Source organism: Balearica regulorum, chromosome 1 (genome assembly GCF_011004875.1).
Source record: "Balearica regulorum gibbericeps isolate bBalReg1 chromosome 1, bBalReg1.pri, whole genome shotgun sequence".
In the NCBI taxonomy this organism is placed as follows: domain Eukaryota; kingdom Metazoa; phylum Chordata; class Aves; order Gruiformes; family Gruidae; genus Balearica; species Balearica regulorum.
The window spans coordinates 201,915,050-201,938,121 of NC_046184.1; the positions used below are offsets into that span (position 1 = coordinate 201,915,050).

Sequence of the window (23,072 nt, forward strand, 5' to 3'; positions counted from 1 at the left end):
ACCAGCAAGGAAACAACCTGGATTTAATGAATAAATTACACAATTATTACACATAAATTCAAGACAGTTCACATGAATGAAGAAGGTCCAAGGATTTTTGTTGGGGAAAGCTGGTATATACTAAGATTTTTCACCCATGATTAATAGCCTCTGTAATAGTCAAATAACAACAGGGGGAGAAAGTAGAGTATTTAGAATTATACGCAGAGCTACCCTAGGAAATCATATGCTTCCTAGTTCAAATTATTCTAATGGACACTAACCATATTTAGCATTTTTGTGCTTCACAAGTAGGATACTTAATGAGGTATAGTTAGCACTGATTATTTTTGCAGACTGGCAGAGGTTCAGATTGTTAATGACTTGCACACTCATTTTTCCACCTACTTGCACCTGAATCTAGTTTGAACTAGCTTGCAAGACCTTCAGGGCACACTTGCATCTTACTTCTGAGCACTGTCAAAATACTGGTAATAATGTAAATTGAAGCCTAGTTCATACATAAGCCTTAGTAAGAAATACCCCTGTATAATATATCACCAGCAATGTGGCACGGTCTTGCTACCCTATGCCTTACTATTCTATTTTTTAATTTTTTATGGGATTTAGTAGACAATGGGCAAGTGTGGCAAATAAACTGTTGTATATATGCAAGTAGAGATGATAAATAGCTAGCTTTTCCATATTTAGTTTCTGTATTTTCAGGAAGTTCACTGCCAGAATTGTCAACCAAAACTGGAAAATAACATCTTAAAGGAGATTTGTAGTTTCACCATCATAATTATAGTCACTAAAAGCTACATTAATCAAATAACCTATCCACCAGCAAAAATACTTAAGTGCAAATACCAAATACAGCCCCAAACTTGGATTTGAAAGGATTGAGCAAGTAATTAATATGCAAAATAATAGATGTGTGTATCGGGTTAGGCAGAATAGAAGTAGCAAACTTCAGGAAAACATATTTTTAATTATCTACCTGCTAGTAGGGCCTTAAGCCTGCACAAAGGTTACATTACCAGGGCAACAGGATGTAATACAGAAGAGCAAGTGCCAGACGTTTCACGTGTGGCAGAGCAGACAAAAAGGAAGAGCCCAAGAACAGAAAGCTCCACAACAGCGCTTTGCACATCTACTCACATTAACGACATGGTAGCACCACTTGGAAGCACACACTTTGGAAGCACCACTTTCCAAAAGATCATTATTTATTACAGTATCTCCACGAATGTCATTTCACTATTTTAATCACAAACCCCACAATACACAGCTTAGGGAGAAACACCAATTGCTTTGCGTTAGCTTGACCATCATAAACCTACTGGCCGCTCTGGCTGCTGTTTTTTCGTCGCTCCTACACGGCCACGCAAAGGCCCACGGCACCACCGCGGCCTGCGAGGCCCCTCGGCCAGAGCAGCTCCGCTCAGGACCAAACCCGCACCCTCAGGCTAGGCCTGCGGTCACACAGCGCACCGGGAGGGCGAGCCTCCCCCTTCCTTGCAGGGCGGCGCCAGCCCCTCAGACAAAGCGGGCAAGACAGCAGCACCGGGACCGCCCCGTCTGACTCCTCCGCGACCCGGCGAGATCCCCGCCGCCGGAAGCTCATTGAGGAGGGAGGCGGGCCTCGAAAGGCTTTAGCCAATTACTGACAGGTATCGGAAAGACAAGCAGCGACTGTAGCCAATGATGTCTGAGGTCTGCGCACGGCGGCAGCTGCCTCTGCTGGGAGAGGAGTTGCAGCGCTCCAAGCGTATGTGGGGGATTCCGGCCCGCCTGGCGCGTCAGGGCGGTGAGGGGGCGGGGCGTGGAGAAGTGGCAGATATGGGCCACCAATAGACGCGCGGGAAGGACTGACAGACACGCAGTTCGCCCAATAGGAGGGCGGTGGCTGTTAAAGGGCAGGCGACCCGGAGGAGAGAGTTGGGCGCAGGTGAGTAGTTCGCGCGGCTCCCCGGGGACCCGAGCGGGGCGGGAGTGAGACCGGCACCGGCCCGGCCCGGCCCGCGGCGGGCTGAGGTAACCGCTGCCCGCGCGGGGTGCAGGCAGCCCCTAGCCCTTTGTGGGGGAGAGCGGTGGGGCTCCGCCGCCCTCGACCCCAGAGGGCGGTGAGGCAGTTGGCCGCCGCCTTCCTTGGCGGCCCCGCGGGGAGGCCCTCCTCCTCTCCCTCCTCTTTCTTCTCCTGGGAGAGGCGCAGGGCCCCGCCGGCCCGCCCGCGGGTCACTTCCGAGGGGAGCACTGGCCTGCGGCGCCGGTGGGTGCGGGCCCACCTGCTCCTCGCAGCTCAACGCGGAGGGGGCCCTGCGGCCGCGGCATTGCCGCCCTCACGGAGCGGGCCCGGCGTGGCTCGGGGGCGTGCTGGCCGGGGCAGCCGGCCGTGCCCTCGCCTGCCTTTGTTGCCTTTGCTCGGCCTCCCTGGAGGGCTTCGTGCGCCTCCTGGCGGGACCGGGCCGGCCCCGCGTCTCCCCTGGCCGGCGGCGAGGTCGGTGCCGCCTCGGGCCTGGGGGGCTGTGCCTGCCTTCGTCCTTCTAAAATGCGCGCCCAGCTCGGAGGGGAGGTTTTCTCCCATTGATGGCCATTGCTGTTTCAGGGGAAGGGGAACTTTTGACTGATGAATCTGTGGATTCAACAGCCTGAATCCGCAGCTGCTTTCCATCCTCGGTATCTCCTCTCTGCTTCGTTAAATTCTCCTTTTAGGTGGTGGTGGTTCCCTTTAGTGCTTGCCTTTTCATGTGCTCAAACCGCAGGGAGGAGTGTCCGTTTGGTGACGTGTTCAGCAGCACCCAGGTCCTCCTGTACTAAAGCCTCTCTTAGTACAAAAGCGTAAGTTGTTCCAAGCCAATTTAGCCATCTGTTATGAATCACGTACAAAGTTTTCTAGAAAGCCCTAGGCTTTATTATCATGTAAAGATTCTCAGACTGGCGAATTTTATTTAAAAAATGTAGGTGGTAGGTCTTCCTGATTTAAAGGGGTTTTTTCTTCAGTCATAAGCTCTGCAAGTTTAAAAAAAAAAAATAAAGGCAAACCATCAAGGCATCATACTTTAATGATTTTTCTGGACAATAATTCAAGTTTGATGCTAGCAACAATCCTTCAGTACTAGTGAATGCATGGATTTTTTGTTTGCTTGCTTGTTTTCTGTGTGCAGGGTTTGTTTTGTTGGTCCAGCATGTGCTCACACAGCGTGAGCAAAGAAGACACAAAGACATAGAGGCAGAATATGGATGTCCCTGTCATTAAGTACATCAAAGTTATTCAGTGGATGTGTGTTCTGTGTTTATGGAGTGTTCAGTTTAGTTTCGCAGTACTTTTCTTGGCCATAGGTTGCTTCTGGCCTGACAGGGCTGCATCAAACTCATAGCTCCATGTTGCCATCTTTCCTGGAAGACCCTTGAAATCTTTCTGTTATTGCATGATAAGAATTCTTTCTTTTTTTTTCTGGGTAGTACTTTGCTTTCCTACTCAACTGTAAAAAGACGCATTTTGCATTTGCAGCTATCACCGTGCCGTATGATGGGTGCATGGCTGGTCACGTAATGAGTCATTTGCTTCCTCTTATTTCCCAGGGATTTCTCTGTTGCTTGACCAGACTGCAGCTATTCCTTGTCAGATGACTGATGTCTTTGATCATGTTCCAGAATTACTTTTGGTCGTATAGTTGAGAAGGAATTTTTTTTCTTGCAGATATCTTCTCTTACCTTCATGGTGGTGTAAGTGGCTTGATCTGACCAAAACACTTTCTTTTTTTCACCTCTGCTCTTATCTCCACGTACCTTTTCTGAGTGAACTGCCTGTCTTTCCAATTGGTGCACTCAGCAGATACTATTTGCTGTGGAATCCTCTGCTAAAGACACTAAAATGTAGAGCAGTTACGGTTCTGTTTACAGAAAAACTGTAATGTCTATCTATAAGCTTTTTTCCAAATGTATGCGTGTCATGCTTTAGACTTCATATCAAAGCAAAACTTAAACATGCTGTATGTCATGTTTTTGTAAATCATGCTTTTCAAAATGGTGATAGGTTTGGTTGTTGGTTTTTTTTTCTGTAACTCTCTAGAATGTGTACAAATCCTAGCTTATTACCTTTCCTGTCCCTTATATACTTTGAACGTGTAACAGTTCATTTTTCCACGTTAAAAAGTAGTATCCTGGAGACCATCTAGCAGTGTTGCAAAACAGAGTATCCCAAACCTCAGCTTTAGTTATATTAACTAAAAAGCATTATTATCTATCAGAAATGTGAACAGTCCCACAGTGGAGTTGGTCTAGCTCTGGAAGTCAATATACTGTTAAGACAATTCATTAACACTCATTTATGTTAATAAGAAAGGAATTGTCTTTAGTGAGGCAATATGCTTTCAAAAAGGAAAGACTTAGAAAAGGTAAGATGTCCTTAAAAATTGGAAGTTAATAGGTATGAGTTTTAAAATTGGTAGACTTTGCTGCTGTTTTACTGGGAAATTCAGGGACTTCTATCAGATGTGTTCTAGCAAATAAAAAAGTCTAAAAGAAAACTTTACAGTAAACAAGGGAATTGGATGCCACTAGTTTCCAAGTCAGTATTACAATTCTGAAAGGTTATGTGCTTGGCTTCAAGCTTGGCTAACCCAAGGTTAGGCACTTCAGGAAGAGTGGCTGTGGGGATCAGACAGGTGATGCACAACACCTGTGCAAGGAGTAGTGAGACTGGCCCACAGGGTACCCTGACGTTTCTGTGTTTTAATTCTCAACCTTCTCTGGAGCGAAGATGAAAGCTTGGCTATCTGTGTCTTCCTCATTCATGTAGAATTATATGTAGAAAATACTGTTGATGAAAATTTGATTTGAAAAACCAATTATTTTTTTTTGTCTTGTGATTGTGCCCAGTTTATATTGCAGTGCTAGCACTAAGAAATCTAGGGAGGGCCAGGGTAGAGATACCATATGGGTCTCTCAAATCCTGTGGTTCCCTGTTATTGGGGAATGACCTTGTGCATCCCAGCTGGGGCTAAGTAAAGGACTTAGCCCGTGCATATCTTGAGATGACAAATGGCTGTGATTCAGCAAAAGTCTGATATTTAGGTACCTTAAGAGACAACTAAGCATGTACTATTACTTTCAAGAGTTTGACATATCCAATTGGCAAGTACTTTGGAAAGTCTGACCCAGTTTTCCATAGTTAGCAAAGTACTTGAATGTTCACTGAAGTACATGCTTCAAATCAAACATGTGAAATTCTGCTGATTTCAGTGAAAGTAATTGTGACCTCATAAACAGACCTTAAGTGTCTTGGTAATGACAAATGAGAAATACTGTGGTTCTTGTGAAATTTACGTTATATACAAGAACTCTATAATTCTTTTTTTATATTTTGGAAGACCAACTCAAAATAGATACCTGTGAATCTTTCACACACGCTCCCCACCCTGAAAATAGGTAAGTGCAAATGCGTGTGTGTCTAAAGCCAGCGTGAAGGTATAAGTACTCGGTCATTCCCTAGTAACCAGGAATCACAGCTTAATCTAAATATTTATCACTCCAGAATAATTGCCTTACTAACAGTGAAGCTTCTAAAGGTGCTTTTAATTGGTTCTGTGTGCAGGTAACTTTTCTGAAGAATTTACCTGCTCGGTGACTTTTTAAAAGTTAAAAAAAAAAACCAACAACCCATATACAAGATAAACTTAGAATTGATACATAGGTCAAGAAAGTCAATTGCCATAATAAGAGAAAAGCACTAATGCTGTAATTTGCATTTGAAAAGCACAGCAAGTACCAAGTAAATTGATTTACTGCCAGACAAGTATATATGATGCTGCTTTCTTGAAAGCCTGAGTATCTTTTTGTGGTAAACTTATGATAGTGAAGGTTAAGGGAGATGCTTAAAGATCAGGTGAGAGGTCTCAGAAAAAAATGCTAGCAGATACAGTGCTGTGTTGTGATATAAATCTGACTTTTTAAACTGCAGCATTCTGGTTTTTTGTACTGGTTATATTAAGGGTCTACATTAAAACAGTAGGCTACATTATTTTTTAAATAATTCCCTTTTCTCAAAACAATTTAATATTTTATTTTCAGAAGGGCAGGAAGTTTCACACATCTTAAACAGAAAGATGCAGCTTCCAACTTGAGTCTGAAGAGTCAGAAGTGCTGGGTAGCTGCACTGTAGAGTGGTCCATGCTGATACATGCTCATGCTTTATGCAGTTAATTTATTCGTGGGACTCGGTTTTGCATATGTCCTAGCTAGTAACCATTGGAAGTAAATGGATTCACAGTGAGAGCAATATTTTAATGAGGAAAAGTAGTAAACCAGTTTCCTAAATGCAGTGTTTCAAACAATATTTGATACCAGCATGCTTACATGTTGGCTCTGAAAATGTTGCTTCATATGGAAAACTTTGCAAGTGAACCACTTAATTATAGTTAATAGCACATAGGAGATAATGTCTAAACTATTATGTGCTTTATCCTCTAAATGGAGAGTTTTTGTGTAATGTGCAGATGTGTATGTTTTAACCACCTTTAGGAGAATAACAGGAGAAAAAAAATAGTAATTTCAGAATCCTGTATAGCTGGGGGAAGTTATTTAGGGATTAAGTCCACTACTCAGTAGCAATCAAATGTATAATCTGTGAGGCATTTGCTTCAGGTGGACAAAAAGTCTATACTGGATTAATTGTGAACAAACATAACAACTTGAAACTGTAAGTACTGTATAGCGAATTGTTGACCTACTTGGTTTAAAGCCTTTTAAACCTATCTAAAGTGGTAGGTAACATGGTACAAAAGAAAGTTTAAAATAAGTTCTAAATTGGACCATTACTGGAGCAATCTGACCAAGAACCGTTTTTTATTCTCAGTCTCTGATTTTGATTTTACATTTTTTTAGTAGTAAGGTCTATGATATATTCATCAGTGTGTTAACTGTCCCCCGTTTCTCCCACTGCAACTTTCCACTTTATGTACAGAGTTGCACACAATCTGTCAGGTGTATTACGGGCTTTAGCTTTCTTTTCAGCATGCAGCACAGGACCAGCTATTGCTGAGGGTAGAGGACGGGATGTGCTTTCAAGCAGTCATCACATCTGACATGAGGTGTTCTGCAGCGTGAGAAGGGTAGAGGAGGGCTTTACCATGGGCATATAATGACTGATTCTTGAAGCTATTTCCTGTTAAAACATCTCTAATGCATTTGTTTGAACTAGTAGTTATTTTCCGACATTCAGCAGAATTGTTCAATTCTTTTTTGTGGTTAAGATAAGTCAGAAGAGCCTCTAAAACTTCAACTTTTCATATTAATCTACTTTTTTTTTTTTTTTTTTGACTGGAAATGGTGTCTCATTTAAAATGTGTCTCAGAAATTTCAGTCCCCTAAACATTTCATGTTTTTGAAGTAATGATATAACAATTGTAGCTTCTTTTGGAAATAATTTAGCATTCAAACTGAAATGTGTATGTCAAATTTCAGCCATAAGCAAATCCCGACTGGCAAAACTCTAAAAGTTGAAGAAAAATAGCTGTATCTTTATAATGGAAATATCAACTCAACAGTTCGTGACATGGATATATTAGTGGATTTATAATTCATATGAGATTAGAGATGGTATCTATAGCTACTTTATAGTCAGAATTTAACAAAATGGTTTTCTGCTGTCGAAAAAACGATCAGTTCAAAATACGCATTCCTTAAATGATGACTTAGGAGTCAAGTTCATTAAATGAAAATACACGGTATATACCTTGGAGATTTATGTTGTTTGCTCTTTTTCTCTTAGGAAGCCTGAGAAATAGGAAAATACTGCAAAGTGAAGAGAAAATTCACTTCACGAGAACTGGGCTCTGCTTTCTTTGGCTTTTAAATTTTGTTTATATTAATAACTGATTAGTGTCAGATCATCTCTGTAGTCTACTGTGGTGCAATTATTAGGTTAAAGCTGGAAAAAATGAAACAATTAAAAAGAAAAAGAAAAAGCAATTTTAGTGTTCAGGAAACTCAAACTCTCCTTAAGGAAATCAGAAAAAGGAGAGAAGTACTCTTTTCAAAGCAACTTAATACAACAATTAATGAGATGAAACGGAAAGCTTGGGAGGAAATAGCGGAGTGTGTAAATGCTGTAGGTGAAGGAGAGCAAAGAACAGGGACAGAAGTGAAAAGGCGATACCTTGACTGGAGAGCACTCATGAAGAGAAAACGTCTGAATGCAAACATCAAAGTAGTAGGTGCTGGGTTTCACCTTCCTTCATCCAATTTAGATGACTCTCTCAATGAAGACATGGATGAGAAAATGGGATTTTCAATTGAATCTAGTTTTGAATGGCAAAATATCACTGACTTCAGAGAAGCCGGTGGATCTTTAACAGAAATCAAAGTAGAAGAGGAAGAGGAGGATCCGCAGAATTTTGAAGTGAGTGACTGCCATACATTAGCTGTGTGCAATATGGCCTTTGTTTCATTTTAGCATAAGGCTTTTTTGCTATGTTTCTTCATAGCATCTGTTTCATTTTTTTTCTGAATGTGTGAATTAAAGAAACTGTGGAAACAAATATGTTTCAGAGAGATGGTATTCAAATCTAGCAACTTGCAATTGTGTGTAAGGTCTTGGATGTTGATTATTAAATTGATATCCCTCAGCTTTGAATATGTATTTGCACATATGTTTTCCACTTGTATGTGCTATAGATAAGACTTAGTTCAGTCAGTAGGATGAAAATACGCTGTTGAAGGAAACTGGTTATTTTAATACTTAAGCTGTCTGGATTGATGAATGGAGAAAAGAAATGCACTTCTTTAACAAATGAAAGTATATGTTACCTCTAGGTACAAAAAGAAATAGAGTATAGAAAGAATATTGTTTGTATTTCTTAAAATGAGATGGAAATATTACTTGAATAAGTCAGCCATTCCTCTGTCAGAATTTTGGTGTTAATTTGACAAGCAGCTGTGGATCCTGTAGACAGGTTGTTACTCCTCGTAGTACTGTGACTGTCCTGGGGTAGGCAGACAGCTAGAGTAAAGTTGAATGTTTGGATAATTTTGTTCTGCCTGTACAAATATATAGTTCTTGTTTCAAAAAGGGGTACTCAAATAGTTTTGGTTTGAGGGGTTTTTTTTGGGGGGAAGGGTGGGGGAGAAGCGAGATGTGTGCTGGGAAGAAAATCAGCATAAGCTGTTAAATGGTAGTGGGATTGCTGTCTGACAACTGCTGAAGAACAGTGTGTGTTTGCTCTAATGCTAGAGGACTGGCAGTGGCTCTCATTGTTTTAAGATTTTCTGAACCTGTATCTTTCTCAGTTTGCCTTTCTTTTGCAGCATACCTAGTGGGAGACAGTTATCCCTTGTGTACTATGAATTTGTAGCACATAAGGGCTATAAATCTGTACAAGTGGTTACAGTCCACCAAGAGCAATGGTCCTAATCACCTAGTCATCCGCATCATAAATAGCTTTTCAGCAAATGTGATAGAAGTTAAACAACTCCTGTTTATTGACCCACTCAATACAGTTTGAAGGCTTAGGAGCACATGAAAAATGTCAACGTTACATGTTTTTTTAGAAAGGTAATCCTTAAGTTAGCAAAGGCAGGGTTAGCTTACATACCACATAGCCTATGGATCCAGCTGCCCTGATTAAATAATTAGTCACAACAAATTGCTAGTGACTTACCTAAACGTCACTAAGCTATATGAACAGTAAGAACAACATGCTTTTTTAGATACAGTTTTCTGTCAGTGGTTCTTAATGCTTTATAATAGCTATAGTACAATATTTTCTGTATGTTCTTGCATGTCCACTGACAAACTGATTTTCAGTTTTTCATTAATGGATAGATAAAGCATGTTTCTCTGCCTGTGTAATGGCAGAAAACAGTCTTTTAATCTAACATGGTTATTTCACAGCATGCAAGTTAAACAGTTCTGAGTGGCTTTTAAGATGAAAAAAACACAATATGTTCTTTTCAGTCAAGGTATGTGTAACATTTATTCCAGCATAAAGACTGGAATGTAATTCTTGTCTATCACATTCCTCTACAGTTTCCTATTGAGGAAGAAGAAGAAATTTTGTCATCAGTTTTGCCAGATTCGAAAAAGGAAAATGACCTACCAGACTTCCCCCACATTGAAGAGTTTGGAAATCTAAGCTCTGCTCAAGCTAGGCTAGCCTATGAAGATTCTCACTTGCTTATAAATCTGGAGAAGCAGAAGGTGGAGCTGGAGAAGCAGCGACTAGACATTGAAGCTGAAAGGTTGCAAGTGGAGAAGGAGCGCCTGCAAATTGAAAAAGAACGGTTGCGGCATGTTGACTTGGAGCGTGAAAGACTTCAGATTGAGAAGGAGCGGCTTCAGATTGAATGGGAGAAACTCAGGCTAGAGACGCTGCATGCTGAAAAACCTGCCCTGGAAAATGACCTCACCCAAACAGAAAAACCCATCATGCAGCCTCTGGATCTGGAAACTGAAAAGTTAAAACTTGAAAAAGAACGTTTGCAGTTAGAGAAAGAGAGGCTGCAGTTCCTAAAGTTTGAGTCAGAGAAGCTACAGATTGAGAAGGAACGCTTGCAAGTGGAGAAGGAGCGCCTTCGAATTCAGAGAGAGGGTCACTTGCAGTGAACTTCTTGACTGCAGTGTCAGCACTAGTGTTTTGATGTTTGTAAAATAGAGGTAGTTCTTTTCTTAATACTGAAACTGTCCTAGAGGCTTAACATTCTTCTGTTCGGAGTTGAATGTTGATGTTAAACTGAGAAAGAAAGAAAAAAAAAAAAAAAAAAGAATGGTGCTCAGTATGTCAGTGTGCCTACATAAATGAGCTTATGTGTGAAATTGCTTTTCAGTGTATCAGAACTATGTGTTATGTTCTCTTGTCTTCAGTATTGTGTTGTATTAGTTCGATGTCCTCCTCTCAGACACATTGAGAAGAATCAAGGCTGAACCTTGTACTTTTTTCACTGTACTAACAGTAAGGAAGGGTCAGAATAGATCAACGTATGTATAAGTTAGAATGCAATAACAGAGTTATCATTCGTTAATTTCCCTTTTTTTTTCCTACCCTCACAATTGGAAAAAGAGTTGAAGAATTATGTAAAAGTTGAAGTACAAGTGAAATTCACTGCAGTTGTGTTTACTGTTGGTCCATGGCTTGAACTGAATGTGAGTGCAGAAAATAGTATTCTTCCTTTTGCATTAAGTATTCATACTAGATAAAGTTACACATCAACCATACCCACTATAAGGTGGACTGTTGGTTGCACCAGATCATTAATAATACTATACAGACTATAGCACCTGTCAGTACAGCATAGGGACTGGCTGATTGATCAGACACGCTCTCTGGTCAGTCTGTGATGACCCCCTGAAGTAAATTGCTAGACCCAGTTTGTTCCTTGAAAGACAGTAGCTAGTAATGGGAATCTCGGGAGCAGAGACACGGAGGCTGAGCACAGACAAAGGAGCACTGAGCTCGAACACTAACCCTTGGTGTTAGTTCTGCCTGGCCAGCACTGAGCTCATGTCCCTGAGGCAGCCAGAGGAAGCTTCTATGGCTGACATCATATATAGTATGTTTTAATTAGACAAGCAGAAATGGTCAGTGCTGAAGGGTGTCAGTCTTTTTCATAAGCAATGTATTCATTTAAAATATCAAAAAAAAACTCTAACCAACAATGCTTTCTATTATTTCATGTATGTTTCAATCCCAACTGAGCCAGAGTTCACATTTCTCATCTTCTGCAGCTATCTTTTGTTGATTCCATTTGGAATTTAGGACTATGAGAATACTAAATCTGAATATATGTGGAGTGACTTACATGGATTCTTGTGCAAGTAAATATATTTATACCAATACAGGATTACTTTTATTCTGCAAAGAAAATGTTATTTTTTTATTACTGAAACAAGTGTGCTTCTACAGTGGAAATAAATTTGACTACAACCCAAAATTGCTATTGAGACTCTTTCTTCACAGAGAAACAGGGCTACATATGAAGAGAAACCTGAGTACTCAACACTGCAGTAGTCAAAATTGCTGGTGCCCATATTCCCTGTGTAGTAAATCAGAGAGATGTCTCTCAAGAGTAAGAGTTAGACCAACCAGCACCAGCGCTTACTCGAGAAAGGAAAAAGGAAGGAGAGACAAACCAGCTGGATAGAAATGCCCCAAGAGGAAGTTTATCTGAGATTCTTCTTCCTGACTGGTGGGTTGACCCAGGCTGGAGGCCAGGTGCTCCCAAAGCTGCTCTGTCACTGCCCTCCTCAGCTGGGCAGGGGAGAGAAAATATAACAAAAGGCTCCTGGGTTGAGATAAGGACAGGGAGAGATCACTCACCTGTTACTGTCATGGGCAAAACAGACTCAACTTGGGAAAATTAATTTAATTTATTACCAATCAAATCAGAGTAGGATAATGAGAAATAAACTCAAATATTAAAAACACCTCCCCCCACCCCTCCCTTCTTCCCAGGCCCAACTTCACTCCCCATTTCTCTCCCTCCTCCCCTCCAGTGGCACAGAGGGACAGGGAATGGGGGTTCTGGTCAGTTCATCACACGTTGTTTCTGCCGCTCCTTCCTCCTCAGAGGGAGGACTCCTCACACTCTGCCCCTGCTCCAGCGTGGGGTACCTCCCACAGGAGACAGTCCTCCATTAACTTCTCCATCGTGAGTCGTTCCCATGGGCTACAGTTCTTCATGAGCTGCTCCAGCGTGGGTCTCTTTCACGGAGTGCAGACCTTCAGGAGCAAACTGCTCCAGCGTGGGTTCCCCACAGGGTCACAAGTCCTGTCAGCAAACCTGCTCCAGCGTGGGCTCCTCTCTCCATGGGTCCACAGGTCCTGCCAGGAGCCTGCTCCAGTGTGGGCTTCCCACGGGGTCACATCCTACTTTAGGTGCATCCACCTGCTCCGGTGTGGGGTCCTCCACAGGCTGCAGGGGGACAGCCTGCCTCACTATGGTCGTCTCCACGGGCTGCAGGGGAATCTCTGCTCCGGCCCCTGGAGAACCTCCTCCCCCTCCTTCTGCACTGACCTTGGTGTCTGCACAGTTGTCCCTGTCACATATTCTCACTCCTCTCTCTGGCTACAACTGCTCTTCGTGGTTTTTTCCGCCTTTCTTAACAATGTCATCACAGAGGCACTATCACCATCACTGATGGGCTCGGCCTTGGCCAGTGGTAGGTCTGACTTGGAGCCGGCTGGCATTGGCTCTGTCAGACATGGGGGAAGCTTCTAGCAGCTTCTTGCAGAAGCCACTCCGTAGCCCCCTCACTACCAAAACATTGCCACGCAAACACAATACATTGAAATAAAGTGACAAATTTTCAGCTCCCTTATATGTATCTCAAACAAATTTATATTAAAAATAGCTTTATCTGCCCATTACCATTTTCCTCTGATTTGGAGAAATTACTTCTCTCTCCCTTTTAAAACATGAGAGAGGCAGAATTCAGGAAGTCTGTCAGCATTTCCCAGATAGTGAGATGACTTGGATTTCATGATCACTGTACCCTGAGGTGACCAACTTTCTAGATAACTATTCTGACTGCCGAACAGGGTGAGTAGGAACAAGAGCCAGCACAGCCAGCCATGCAAGAGGTAGTGACCAGAAGGACCAAGCCAGGACAGAGAACCTTCCCATGGTCTTGTCTGCAAGAAGTACTCGGCCGGGAACGGGCAGATGTGGAGTCTGGCTCCTGTTTCGACAGGTAGTTATGCTGCTGCTTGATACCTGTACCTCTGTCTTCATCTTTTACTCCAGTTGAATGACTTAACCATCAGGATAATAGTTTGTATTTTTCATTGGACATCTTGGGAATGATGGCCCAAGAGCATTAAAAGTTTTGGGGGAAACCCCCCAGATAAATCTGAACCATTTCTGAGTTCTGAATTGTTTCTGAAATTTGAACACTTCTCCAAATGTGAATAGAGCTGTATGTAAGCAATTATTTCTTCTAACAACTATTCAGCCTCCTAGGGTAATGATGCATCCTTTGGTTTTACAAAACTTTTGGAAAATACTGAATGATGAAATTAAGTATCGTCATAAATCATTGAAAAGACAGTTTCAACATAAAATTTAGAGAAAATTACAGAGTTTAATACATCAATTTTTGTAGCTTGCTTTTTTCATACCAAAATTGCAGTCATTTTGTGGTAATTTGAATTTAAATGTCATATTTTTAAGTACTAATCTGCAATCTCTTAAACCTTAATTACTTGATTTACCAACCTGGGATCCTGACAGCAAAGCCTAAGAGCAAGATTTGGACCATGTAAATGTCACCAAAGTCAGGACATACACATGAGCTCAGTTCCTCTGTTAGACAGGGAGAGATTTTGGACTCTTGCTTAAAAGAAGGGCCTGTGATTTTACATAATGAGCAACATTTCCAGACTGGGAAGAGTTTTAAGGCAAGGGGAGGAGGAAGAGGCCAGTATCTGGAGAAATAAAAGGAGAGGTGTGAAGATCAAACATTTAGTAAGAGGGAAGGCGGGTGAAGCCGGCGCTAGATAAAACAGAGCACTGGAAATATCCCCAGTGGTCACTGTGAACTGCTTCATCGAGGTTATAGCTGATGCACTGATGTCAGATGTCATGGCTCTGTGGACCATCATGGGAATGTATGAATGGGGAAGGTGAGGGGCAAAGCGCGGCCTGCACCGGGCAGTTTGCAGCCTCATGCACTCCGTGCGTGCCGTGTGCTTTCCTGTGCTGCAGCAGGAACATGCACCGGGACCTTCATAAATGCCATTATGTCCACTACTCCATGAAGGGTTTTCTAGCCAGTAATTTTAGGGCCAGATGGCCAAATAACAAAGGTAAAATAAAGGATTCTTCAGAGAGTTTCTCGCTGTCTTAGTGATGGGTCCCACCAATTTGTGTCTGGCTGTGACAGTATGGTCCCCCTTCCCAACCTGACCTTTATTTCCCATAACTCTGCTGAAGTGATAACCACCAGTGGTGGTGGTAATGGATGAGCCTTGTGATGTCTGCATCTGCTTAAAGTGGATTTGGAGATAGATAACACCACAATAGCCAAGGCCTAATTTGAGGAATGTGCCCACCTGACCAAGTGCTGGTCAATGTCCAACTCTAGCCAAGTTTGGAAGAAACAAACATCTGTGGTTGATACGCAAATATGACTATTAGTCAATCATCTTACTCCCATGAATAGTGAGCAGCCTGAGAGCTCTTTGAGCTCTCCTGCACGGGAGCGGGCTGCACGCCAGGGTCTCCCCTTGAGTAGGGACACCTCCCAAGGTTACTTCTTGAGGTTGAGAGAATCCTTATCGCGTCAGATACTCAGTACGTGAATTGGGAATAAGTACTTTGAACGTCTTAGCTAAGCGATATAAAGGATTGATTGTGCGCGTATAATTCTTTAGACATAAACCCTTGACCAAGTCTGAGACTAGGACTGGATCCAGCCACACCTAGATGCCTCTGAGTAGGAGTTTAGAAAGCAAGGGGGGGTCCTCTCTGAACTTCGTGACTCAACGGGAGGGTCTCCCTGACGGTTTTGTCTGACCCTGTCCTCTATGCAGTAAATAATCAAGCGTATCTTGCCATCAAATCTTGTTAATTGACTGTTGCATTTACCATTGAACTTTAACCTTTGTTAGCAATAAAATACATTGCTGCTTCTCTCTTCCAAGTGAAGTGCATCCCTATCACTCCATCCGTGACACTGGCTAAGACATTAATGGAGAGAAGCAGAGTGCATGCAGGTGTTTTCACAATGCAGTTTGGAGACAGACTGGCTAATGCTTAACAGCATCCTAACAACTGCCAGAGAAGCTGATAGGGTAAGGTTGCACATGTAGTCCCCAAGAACAGCCTAGGATGAACAGCAGCCACACTCCAACAGGTTGCACCTGAGAAAACACAGAAGGAAACTTCATTTCCTTGAGTAAGGGGTCCTGCATGATTTCTGGGCCATTTTGAGCAACTTTCACTGTGCACAAAGAGGTGCTGCAAGCAATGTATACACAAAGTAGAAAATATTTATTTATTAAGACAAACAAGAGATGGTTAGGATTTAATAAGCTCTCAGACTAAGCATTAGTATCCTTATCACCTCAAGGTGTCTTTGCTAGCCCGGCAAGCATCAGCTAGAAGAGGAAGGGTTGTCCTCCAGGGTTCCATGGCATATCTCTTTGATGGTGCTGAGTTGCCATCTTCTGAGAGTTTTTTTTCTTTTTTTTGCTTTGGTATTTCTCAATCTTTTCATGTTGGTAGGGGTTTTTTCCCCTTAAATACTCAAAGTGCTACTGACACCTATCTCAACATTGCCACCTCCATCTGTAGTTTTACCTTATCTTGCTTGACTCTTCTGTACAAACTTCCTGAGCTTTTTCTCACAACTTTGCCATTTTCCCATCAGTGTGAACCAAGGTTAAGCAGCCGGGCTGGATTAGAGATGTGGTGGGGAGGGACACGTTTACCTGCAGCATTGATTGGACTCACCCAATAATGGTCCTGGAGGTCTTGCATACTGGTCAGACCAGCCTGCAGTGAGTGAAGCAGTTCTCCAGCACCACTTGTGGAGATAGGAGCTGTTTGACTGGGTGATGGTGTCCTGGATGTTGCTGTCTTCAGGATAATAGCAAGACTGGGCAAAAAAGAGGCAAAGCCAGTATCAGTCTCCTTGAGCTGTTCTAGCTGTTGGAAAAAACATCTCGGTCACTGGCAGCTCTGTGAAATACCGTGATGGGCCCAAGAGGGAGACAATATTAAGTCTCACCTTCCTGTGAACTTTCCCAAATAGAGCAGAGGGCTCTCAGTTACATCAGGCTATTTGCCAGTAGCCTGGTGGTAAAAGTTACTGTGGTGGGTTGACCCTGGCTGAGGGCCAGGTGCCCACCAGAGCCGCTCTATCACTCCCCTCTTTCATTAGACAGGGGAGAAAAGGTACAATGGAAAAAAAAACTTACGGGTCGAGATAAGGACAGGGAGAGATCATTCTCTAATTATCATCACGAGCAAAACAGACCGAACTTAGAGAGGGAATTCATCTTATTTATTACTAAGCAAAACAGAGTAGAGGAATGAGAAATAAAACCAAATCTTAAAAACACCTCCCCCCACCCCTCCCATCTTCCCGGGCTCAACTTCACTCCCGGCTTCAACCTCCGCCCCCCTCAGCGGCACAGGGGGACGGGGAGTGGGGGTTACGGTCAGTTCCTCACATGGTGTTTCTGCTGCTTCTTCATCCTCAGGGGGAGGACTCATTGTTCCCCCGCTCCAGCGTGGGGTCCCTCTCACGGGAGACAGTCCTTCACGGCCTTCTCCAACATGAGTCTCCTCCACGGGGTGCAGACCTTCGGGAGCAAACTGCTCCAGCGTGGGTCCCCCACGGGGTCACAAGTCCTGTCAGCAAACCTGCTCTGGCGTGGGCTCCTCTCTCCACGGATCCACAGGTCCTGCCAGGAGCTTGCTCCAGCGTGGGCTTCCCATGGGGTCACAGCCTCCTTCACGTGCCTCCACCTGCTCCGGCGTGGGGTCCTCCACGGGCTGCAGGTGGAATCTCTACACCCCCTCATCCTCCCTCCATGGGCTGCAGGGGGACAGCCTGCTTCACCATGGTCTTCACCACGGGCTGCAGGGGAATCTTGCTCCGGCGCCTGGAGCACCTCCTGCCCCTCCTTCTTCACTGACCTTGGTGTCTGCAGATGTTCTTACATCTTCTCACTCCTCTCTCTGGCTGCAAAAGTGCTCTCTAACTGTTTTTGTCTTTCTTAAATATGTTATCACAGAGGCGCTGATTGGCTTGGCCTTGGCCAGCGGCGGGTCCGTCTTGGAGCCGGCTGGCATTGGCTCTGTCAGACACAGGGGAAGCTTCTAGCAGCTTCTCACAGAAGCCACCCCTGTAGCCCCCCCACTACCAAAACCTTGCCACGCAAAACTAACACAGTTGCCCAAACCACTGCTGCTACTCCAGGTCTTTGGATAAACCAGGACTGCATGTCATTTGTATGCATCAGTTTGAAATGGGCAATCACCTGTTAGGTACCCTTTCAAAATGTAACAGAATTATGTTCATATTTTATTTCGTCTCCAAACAAAAGAACTTTCTAAATCTATCAGGTAATACTCACCCCTGCAATAGGAAACAGAGGCTGATAACTCACATTTCTTTGCCTTTTCATGGATGCAGTTGCCACAAAAGAGCATCAGCGACATCACCTGCCTCTCCAGCTCACACGCCCCCAGAACCCCTCCCTCAGAAAGGCACGGAGCGCTCCAAGGAGACCGAGTCAGATCCAGGGCTGATATTTTACAAACACAAAAATACCCTCAAAAATCCTACTCCATGTCAGTCAGGAGCCCTGACAGAAGTGATAGGTGGGAGAAGAGGGAGGAGGAAAGACTGATTTTTCTTTATCGTTGCTGAAATAAATTAGTGAATTTAAGCCAGGGGGTGTCAGAAAATGCCACCAAATGCTTTTTTCTTTTTCTCTTTCTCTTTTTCTTTTTCTTTTTCTTCTTCTTCTTTTTCTTTTCCCTTTCCTCTCCTTTTCCCCTTTTTTAGCATTGCATGCAATAATCTTGCAATCTGCTGAATGGCAAAAGCTAGACTTAATACAGATGATTGCTTAAGGCCCTTGTTGACTTAGGACACTGGCCCCATGTCCTCTTACAAGAACTTGTCGCCCCAAGCATGCACCCTGTTCCTCCCATGCTCAAAGTGCTTTGAAACATGACCCAGCTCAGCTCGAGCTCCCAGTGTCCCACTGAGGACTGGAAGTGCTGGGACAGGCAATTTGGGCCCTTACCTGGTTGCTCAGAGGTCAGGGAAAGACTTTCTCCCTGGTCCACTCTCCCCCAGGCTGTCACCATGCCGCCTTCCATGTGCCCAGTCTCCACTTCACCTTGTGTCTTGCACTTCTCTGCCTTCATCTAGCTCAGAAATTTCTGGGGTGCTTGTCACTTTGATGTCCATACATCCACATGACGCTGATTTGCTCTCTATTCAGTTTTGATATCTATCTGTTCACATGACACTGACTTGGCTCTCTATTAAAATGGAGCATGAGAAGGTAACAGTCCCTGGTCACTGTCTGACTCCCACTGACTTTCCAGAGAGACCTGGTAGTGATATATTCTCCCTTCTTTTCCTTCTGTGGAGAAGTAAAGATAAGGCGCTCTCTTTTCCCACCCAATGTGAGCAAGAAGATTGACAAGTATTAAAACATCACCTGCAAGGAATGGGTGAAAGAACTGGGGTTACCTAGTCAAGAAAAGAGGGATATCTTCAAATATCTGTAAGCCTCTAGGAAATAATCTGCTTTTTGTGCCCACTGCCAATGACACATGGAAGAATAAGCCTAAATTGCAGTTGTGGCTGCCTGGACTAGCCATGAGGAAAAAAACTGGTCAGGACTTGAAGGACTGATCTAAAAGCCTGGGGAAACTGTATGGTCTCCATCGTTCAGGAATTTTAAAAATATGTTTGGCACATATGAAGCGTGATACAGATATTGTCCTCCACCGATATTCTTCACGATGCCATGAACAGGAGCAGCAAGAGTATTTGCTGCTTTTCCTCCTTATCTTTCCTATTTCTGCGTGCCATCAGGTTGCAGGCTGGCTTCCCTTGAAGTCTGGTCTTGTGAAAAGACATGTCAGTTATGCAGTGTGGACATGAGATGCTGCCTTTGCTTTTCTGACCTGCATTTATTTCCTAGGCTCAGCCAGCTCCAGCGCATTATTCGAGCGCATCTGTGAAGATGGGGAGTGCTGTTCCCAGGAGGCAGTGGAGGAGGCGGCATGGCCGTTCAGCTCACAGCTCGGGCATTTTGTACCAGGAGCCCTGCTCCTGCTCAGCATCGTGTGTGTGGCACAGGGAGTCCTGCCGGGGTGACAGTTCAGCTGCATCCCACGCAGCTTCTGGCCTCTGAAAACATCCACGAGCTCTTTCACAGCTCAGTGTTTCTCTACCAGATTTGTACCATCTCCTATGTCTGTGTGCCCCATGAACTTCCAGACTGGAAAACCTGCCTCTCCAAGGTCACAACCAATCACATAGCCCAGGACAGGCAAAACGATGATCAGTCCCAGGATCAGTTCTCAATAACACAGTGTGCTGTAAATTTTTGCCTATGACATTCAAATAGAATCATAGAATCATAGAATCACAGAATGGTTTCGGTTGGAAAGGACCTCAGAGATCATCTAGTTCCAACCCCACTGCTGTGGGCAGGGACACCCTCCACTAGACCACGTTGCCCAAAGCCCCATCCAACCTGGCCTTGAACACTTCCAGGGATCGGGCATCCACAACCTCTCTGGGCAACCTGTTCCAGTGCCTCACCACCCTCACAGTCAAGAATTTCTTTCTAACATCTAATCTAAATCGACCCTCCTTCAGCTTGAACCCATTACCCCTTGTCCTGTCACTACACTCCCTCATAAACAGTCCCTCACCAGCTTTCCTGCAGGCCCCCTTCAGAAACTGGTAATCTGCAATTAGATCTCCCCGGAGCTGCCTTTTCTCCAGGCTGAACAAGCCCAACTCTCTCAGCCTGTCCTCATAGGAGAGGTGCTCCAGCCCTCTCATCATCTTCGTGGCCTCCTCTGGACTCTCTCCAGCAGCTCCATGTCTTTCTTGTACTGGGGCCACCAGAGCTGGACGCAGTACTCCAGGTGGGGTCTCACCAGAGCGGAGTAGAGGGGCAGGATCACCTCCTTTGACCTGCTGGTCACACTTCTTTTGATGCAGCCCAGGACACGGTTGGCTTTCTGGGCTGCAAGCGCACACTGCCGGCTCATGTTGAGCTTCTCATCAGTCAATACCCCCAAGTCCTTCTCCTCGAGGCTGCTTTCAATCCATTCCTCGCCCAGCCAATAGTTGTGCTTGGGATTGCGTCGACCCATGTGCAGGACCTTGCACTTGGCCTTGTTGAACTTCATGCGGTTCACACGGGCCCATCTCTCCAGCCTGTCCAGGTCCCTCTGGATGGCATCCCTTCCCACACAGCTTGGTGTCATCAGCAAACTTGCTGAGGGTGCACTCGATCCCACTGTCCATGTTGCTGACAAAGATGATCAACAGTGTCGGTCCCAGTACCGACCCCTGAGGAACACCACTCGTCACCGATCTCCACTTGGACATTGAGCCGTTGACCACAACTCTTTGAGTGCAACCATCCAGCCAATTTCTTATCCACCGAGTGGTCCATCCATCAAATCCATGTCTCTCCAATTTAGAGGCAAGGATGTCATGCAGGACAGTGTCAAATGCCTTGCACAAGTCCAGGTAGATGACGTCAGTTGCCCTTCCTTTATCCACCGACGCACTAACCCCATCATAGAAGGCCACCAAGTTTGTCAGGCACGATTTGCCCCTAGTGAAGCCGTGTTGGCTGTCACCAATCACCTCCTTATCTTCCATGTGCCTGAGCATAGTCTCCAGGAGGGTCTGCTCCATAATCTTGCCAGGCACAGAGGTGAGACTGACCAGCCTGTAGTTCCCTGGGTCTTCCTTTTTACCCTTCTTAAAAATGGGGATTATGTTTCTCCTTTTCCAGTCGGTGGGAACTTTGCTGGACTGCCAGGACTTCTCAAATATGATGGTGAGTGGCCTGGCCACTTTACCCGCCAGTTCCCTCAAGACCCGCAGATGCATCTCATGCTACAAGCTGTGGTCTGGCACTCCACTGTTGACTCACCTGTTCCATCACTTGTGTAAGCATACAGTCTAAATGTTGGGCTTTTTATGCCAATATTTCTTACCAGAGGCTAAAAATCATGGAGAAGCAGACCCTCCAGTGGCATGACTACAGCAAGGAGGTTTTCCAGTGCCATGGCTACCTCACCCATCTAACGGGGAGCTGCACAAGCTGCTGCTGTGACTGCTTACCCGCAGAGCTCTTGCTGGCAGCACTTTGCAGAAGGGGCTTGGCGGGCACTGTGCTCTGACATGGAAAAGGCTGGAGCTGCTTGCTTTAGATGTGCTTTTGTTTTAATGAATCTCCGACTTGGCATTAGGCCGTCAGCTTGTGAAGAGCTACATCATGCAGTAACCACGTTATCCAGAAACCAGAGCAAGAGCCAGTGGCCTTTGAGCAGTCCAAAGTGCTAAGAGGGCAAATTGCTATGTACGAGGCAAATAAACCTGATTTTAAAAGCTAGCAGAGTTAGAGCAGCAGCAGCTATGGCCTCCGACTGAAAGTCTAAATCCCTGCATCACTCGGGCACTGTTGAAGTTTGCAGCTAACATTAAAATAAAATATAAGTGGGCCAGATACCTCCATATGTTAGTGGATTTGTTTTTCATCAGTGATTCAGAATGTTTGTAGCTGGTATCAGAACTACAGAAAGATTTTAATCCAGGATTAAAAGAAAAAATAAAAAAATTTAAAATAAATGCCCAACTTCTTTGTTTCCAGATAACCAACTTATTTGAAGATGCATGCTCCGAGCAAATAAGAGGAAGAGGGCAGGAAAGAACATCTTCAGTACTGACCTTGGGCAACTTAGAGTACGTCATCTTTTCAGCCTTTTTTTTTTTTTTTTTGCTAATTTATGCCAAAACGATGATTTTTTTTAAACCACTAGTTATGCCACTGGTGCTTTTGGCTTGGTGTCACCAGACGATCTTGCAGCAACGCTGTGATCTGGCCATTTGTCACTCATGCGGCTTGAAATGGGAGTCAGGCAGGGAGCGCTGGCTGATGTGACTGTGGCAGCTCTCGCCCCCAACTCACCATTTTTCCTTCCTGGTCTCTTAAATCAAAATCTCCTGATGCTAGGTCACAGTTACTATGCCAATGAATACAGCAGTTCTCAGCCATCAGAAAACACATTAGAAAAAAAACAGGTCCACTGACACAAGACCAGAAGAAGCCGTTTTCATGCACTGCACATAATCCTTTTAAACTTGACCTACTTTAGAGGGCATTTCCATTCTCTCCTTTTACAGTTTATTAAGAATACCATTGTTATTTTCTGTTACAGTTTTACTGTTTTTAATTTCCCTACTTCACACTATCAGTAGTTTTATTCTACACATTAGCAGACCGTGGAATACCTTGCCTTGTTACGTCCATATTTTCTAATTGCAACACTCCATCATTAGTCAACTGGTTCATAATGTGGAAGGCAAA

At 44.1% G+C, this 23,072-nt stretch overlaps 1 protein-coding gene across 4 annotated transcripts; it reads left to right on the plus strand.

Moving 5' to 3' along the window:
* The first annotated feature begins 1,850 nt into the window (after window positions 1-1,850).
* On the plus strand, window positions 1,851-11,910 carry MSANTD4 (Myb/SANT DNA binding domain containing 4 with coiled-coils). 4 transcript variants are annotated; one of them, XM_075742284.1, is made up of 4 exons: window positions 1,954-2,016; window positions 2,745-2,820; window positions 7,754-8,383; window positions 10,010-11,910. In XM_075742284.1, exons 3-4 carry the CDS (start codon window positions 7,922-7,924, stop codon window positions 10,583-10,585), a joined length of 1,038 nt encoding a protein of 345 aa, XP_075598399.1. In that variant the 5' UTR covers window positions 1,954-2,016; window positions 2,745-2,820; window positions 7,754-7,921; the 3' UTR covers window positions 10,586-11,910. The 4 variants fall into 4 exon arrangements, with proteins under 4 accessions (XP_075598397.1, XP_075598398.1, XP_075598399.1 ...); XM_075742282.1 differs by lacking the exons at window positions 1,954-2,016; window positions 2,745-2,820 and adding an exon at window positions 1,851-1,930; XM_075742283.1 differs by lacking the exon at window positions 2,745-2,820 and having other exon boundaries at window positions 1,937-2,016.
* Window positions 11,911-23,072: the final 11,162 nt, after the last annotated feature.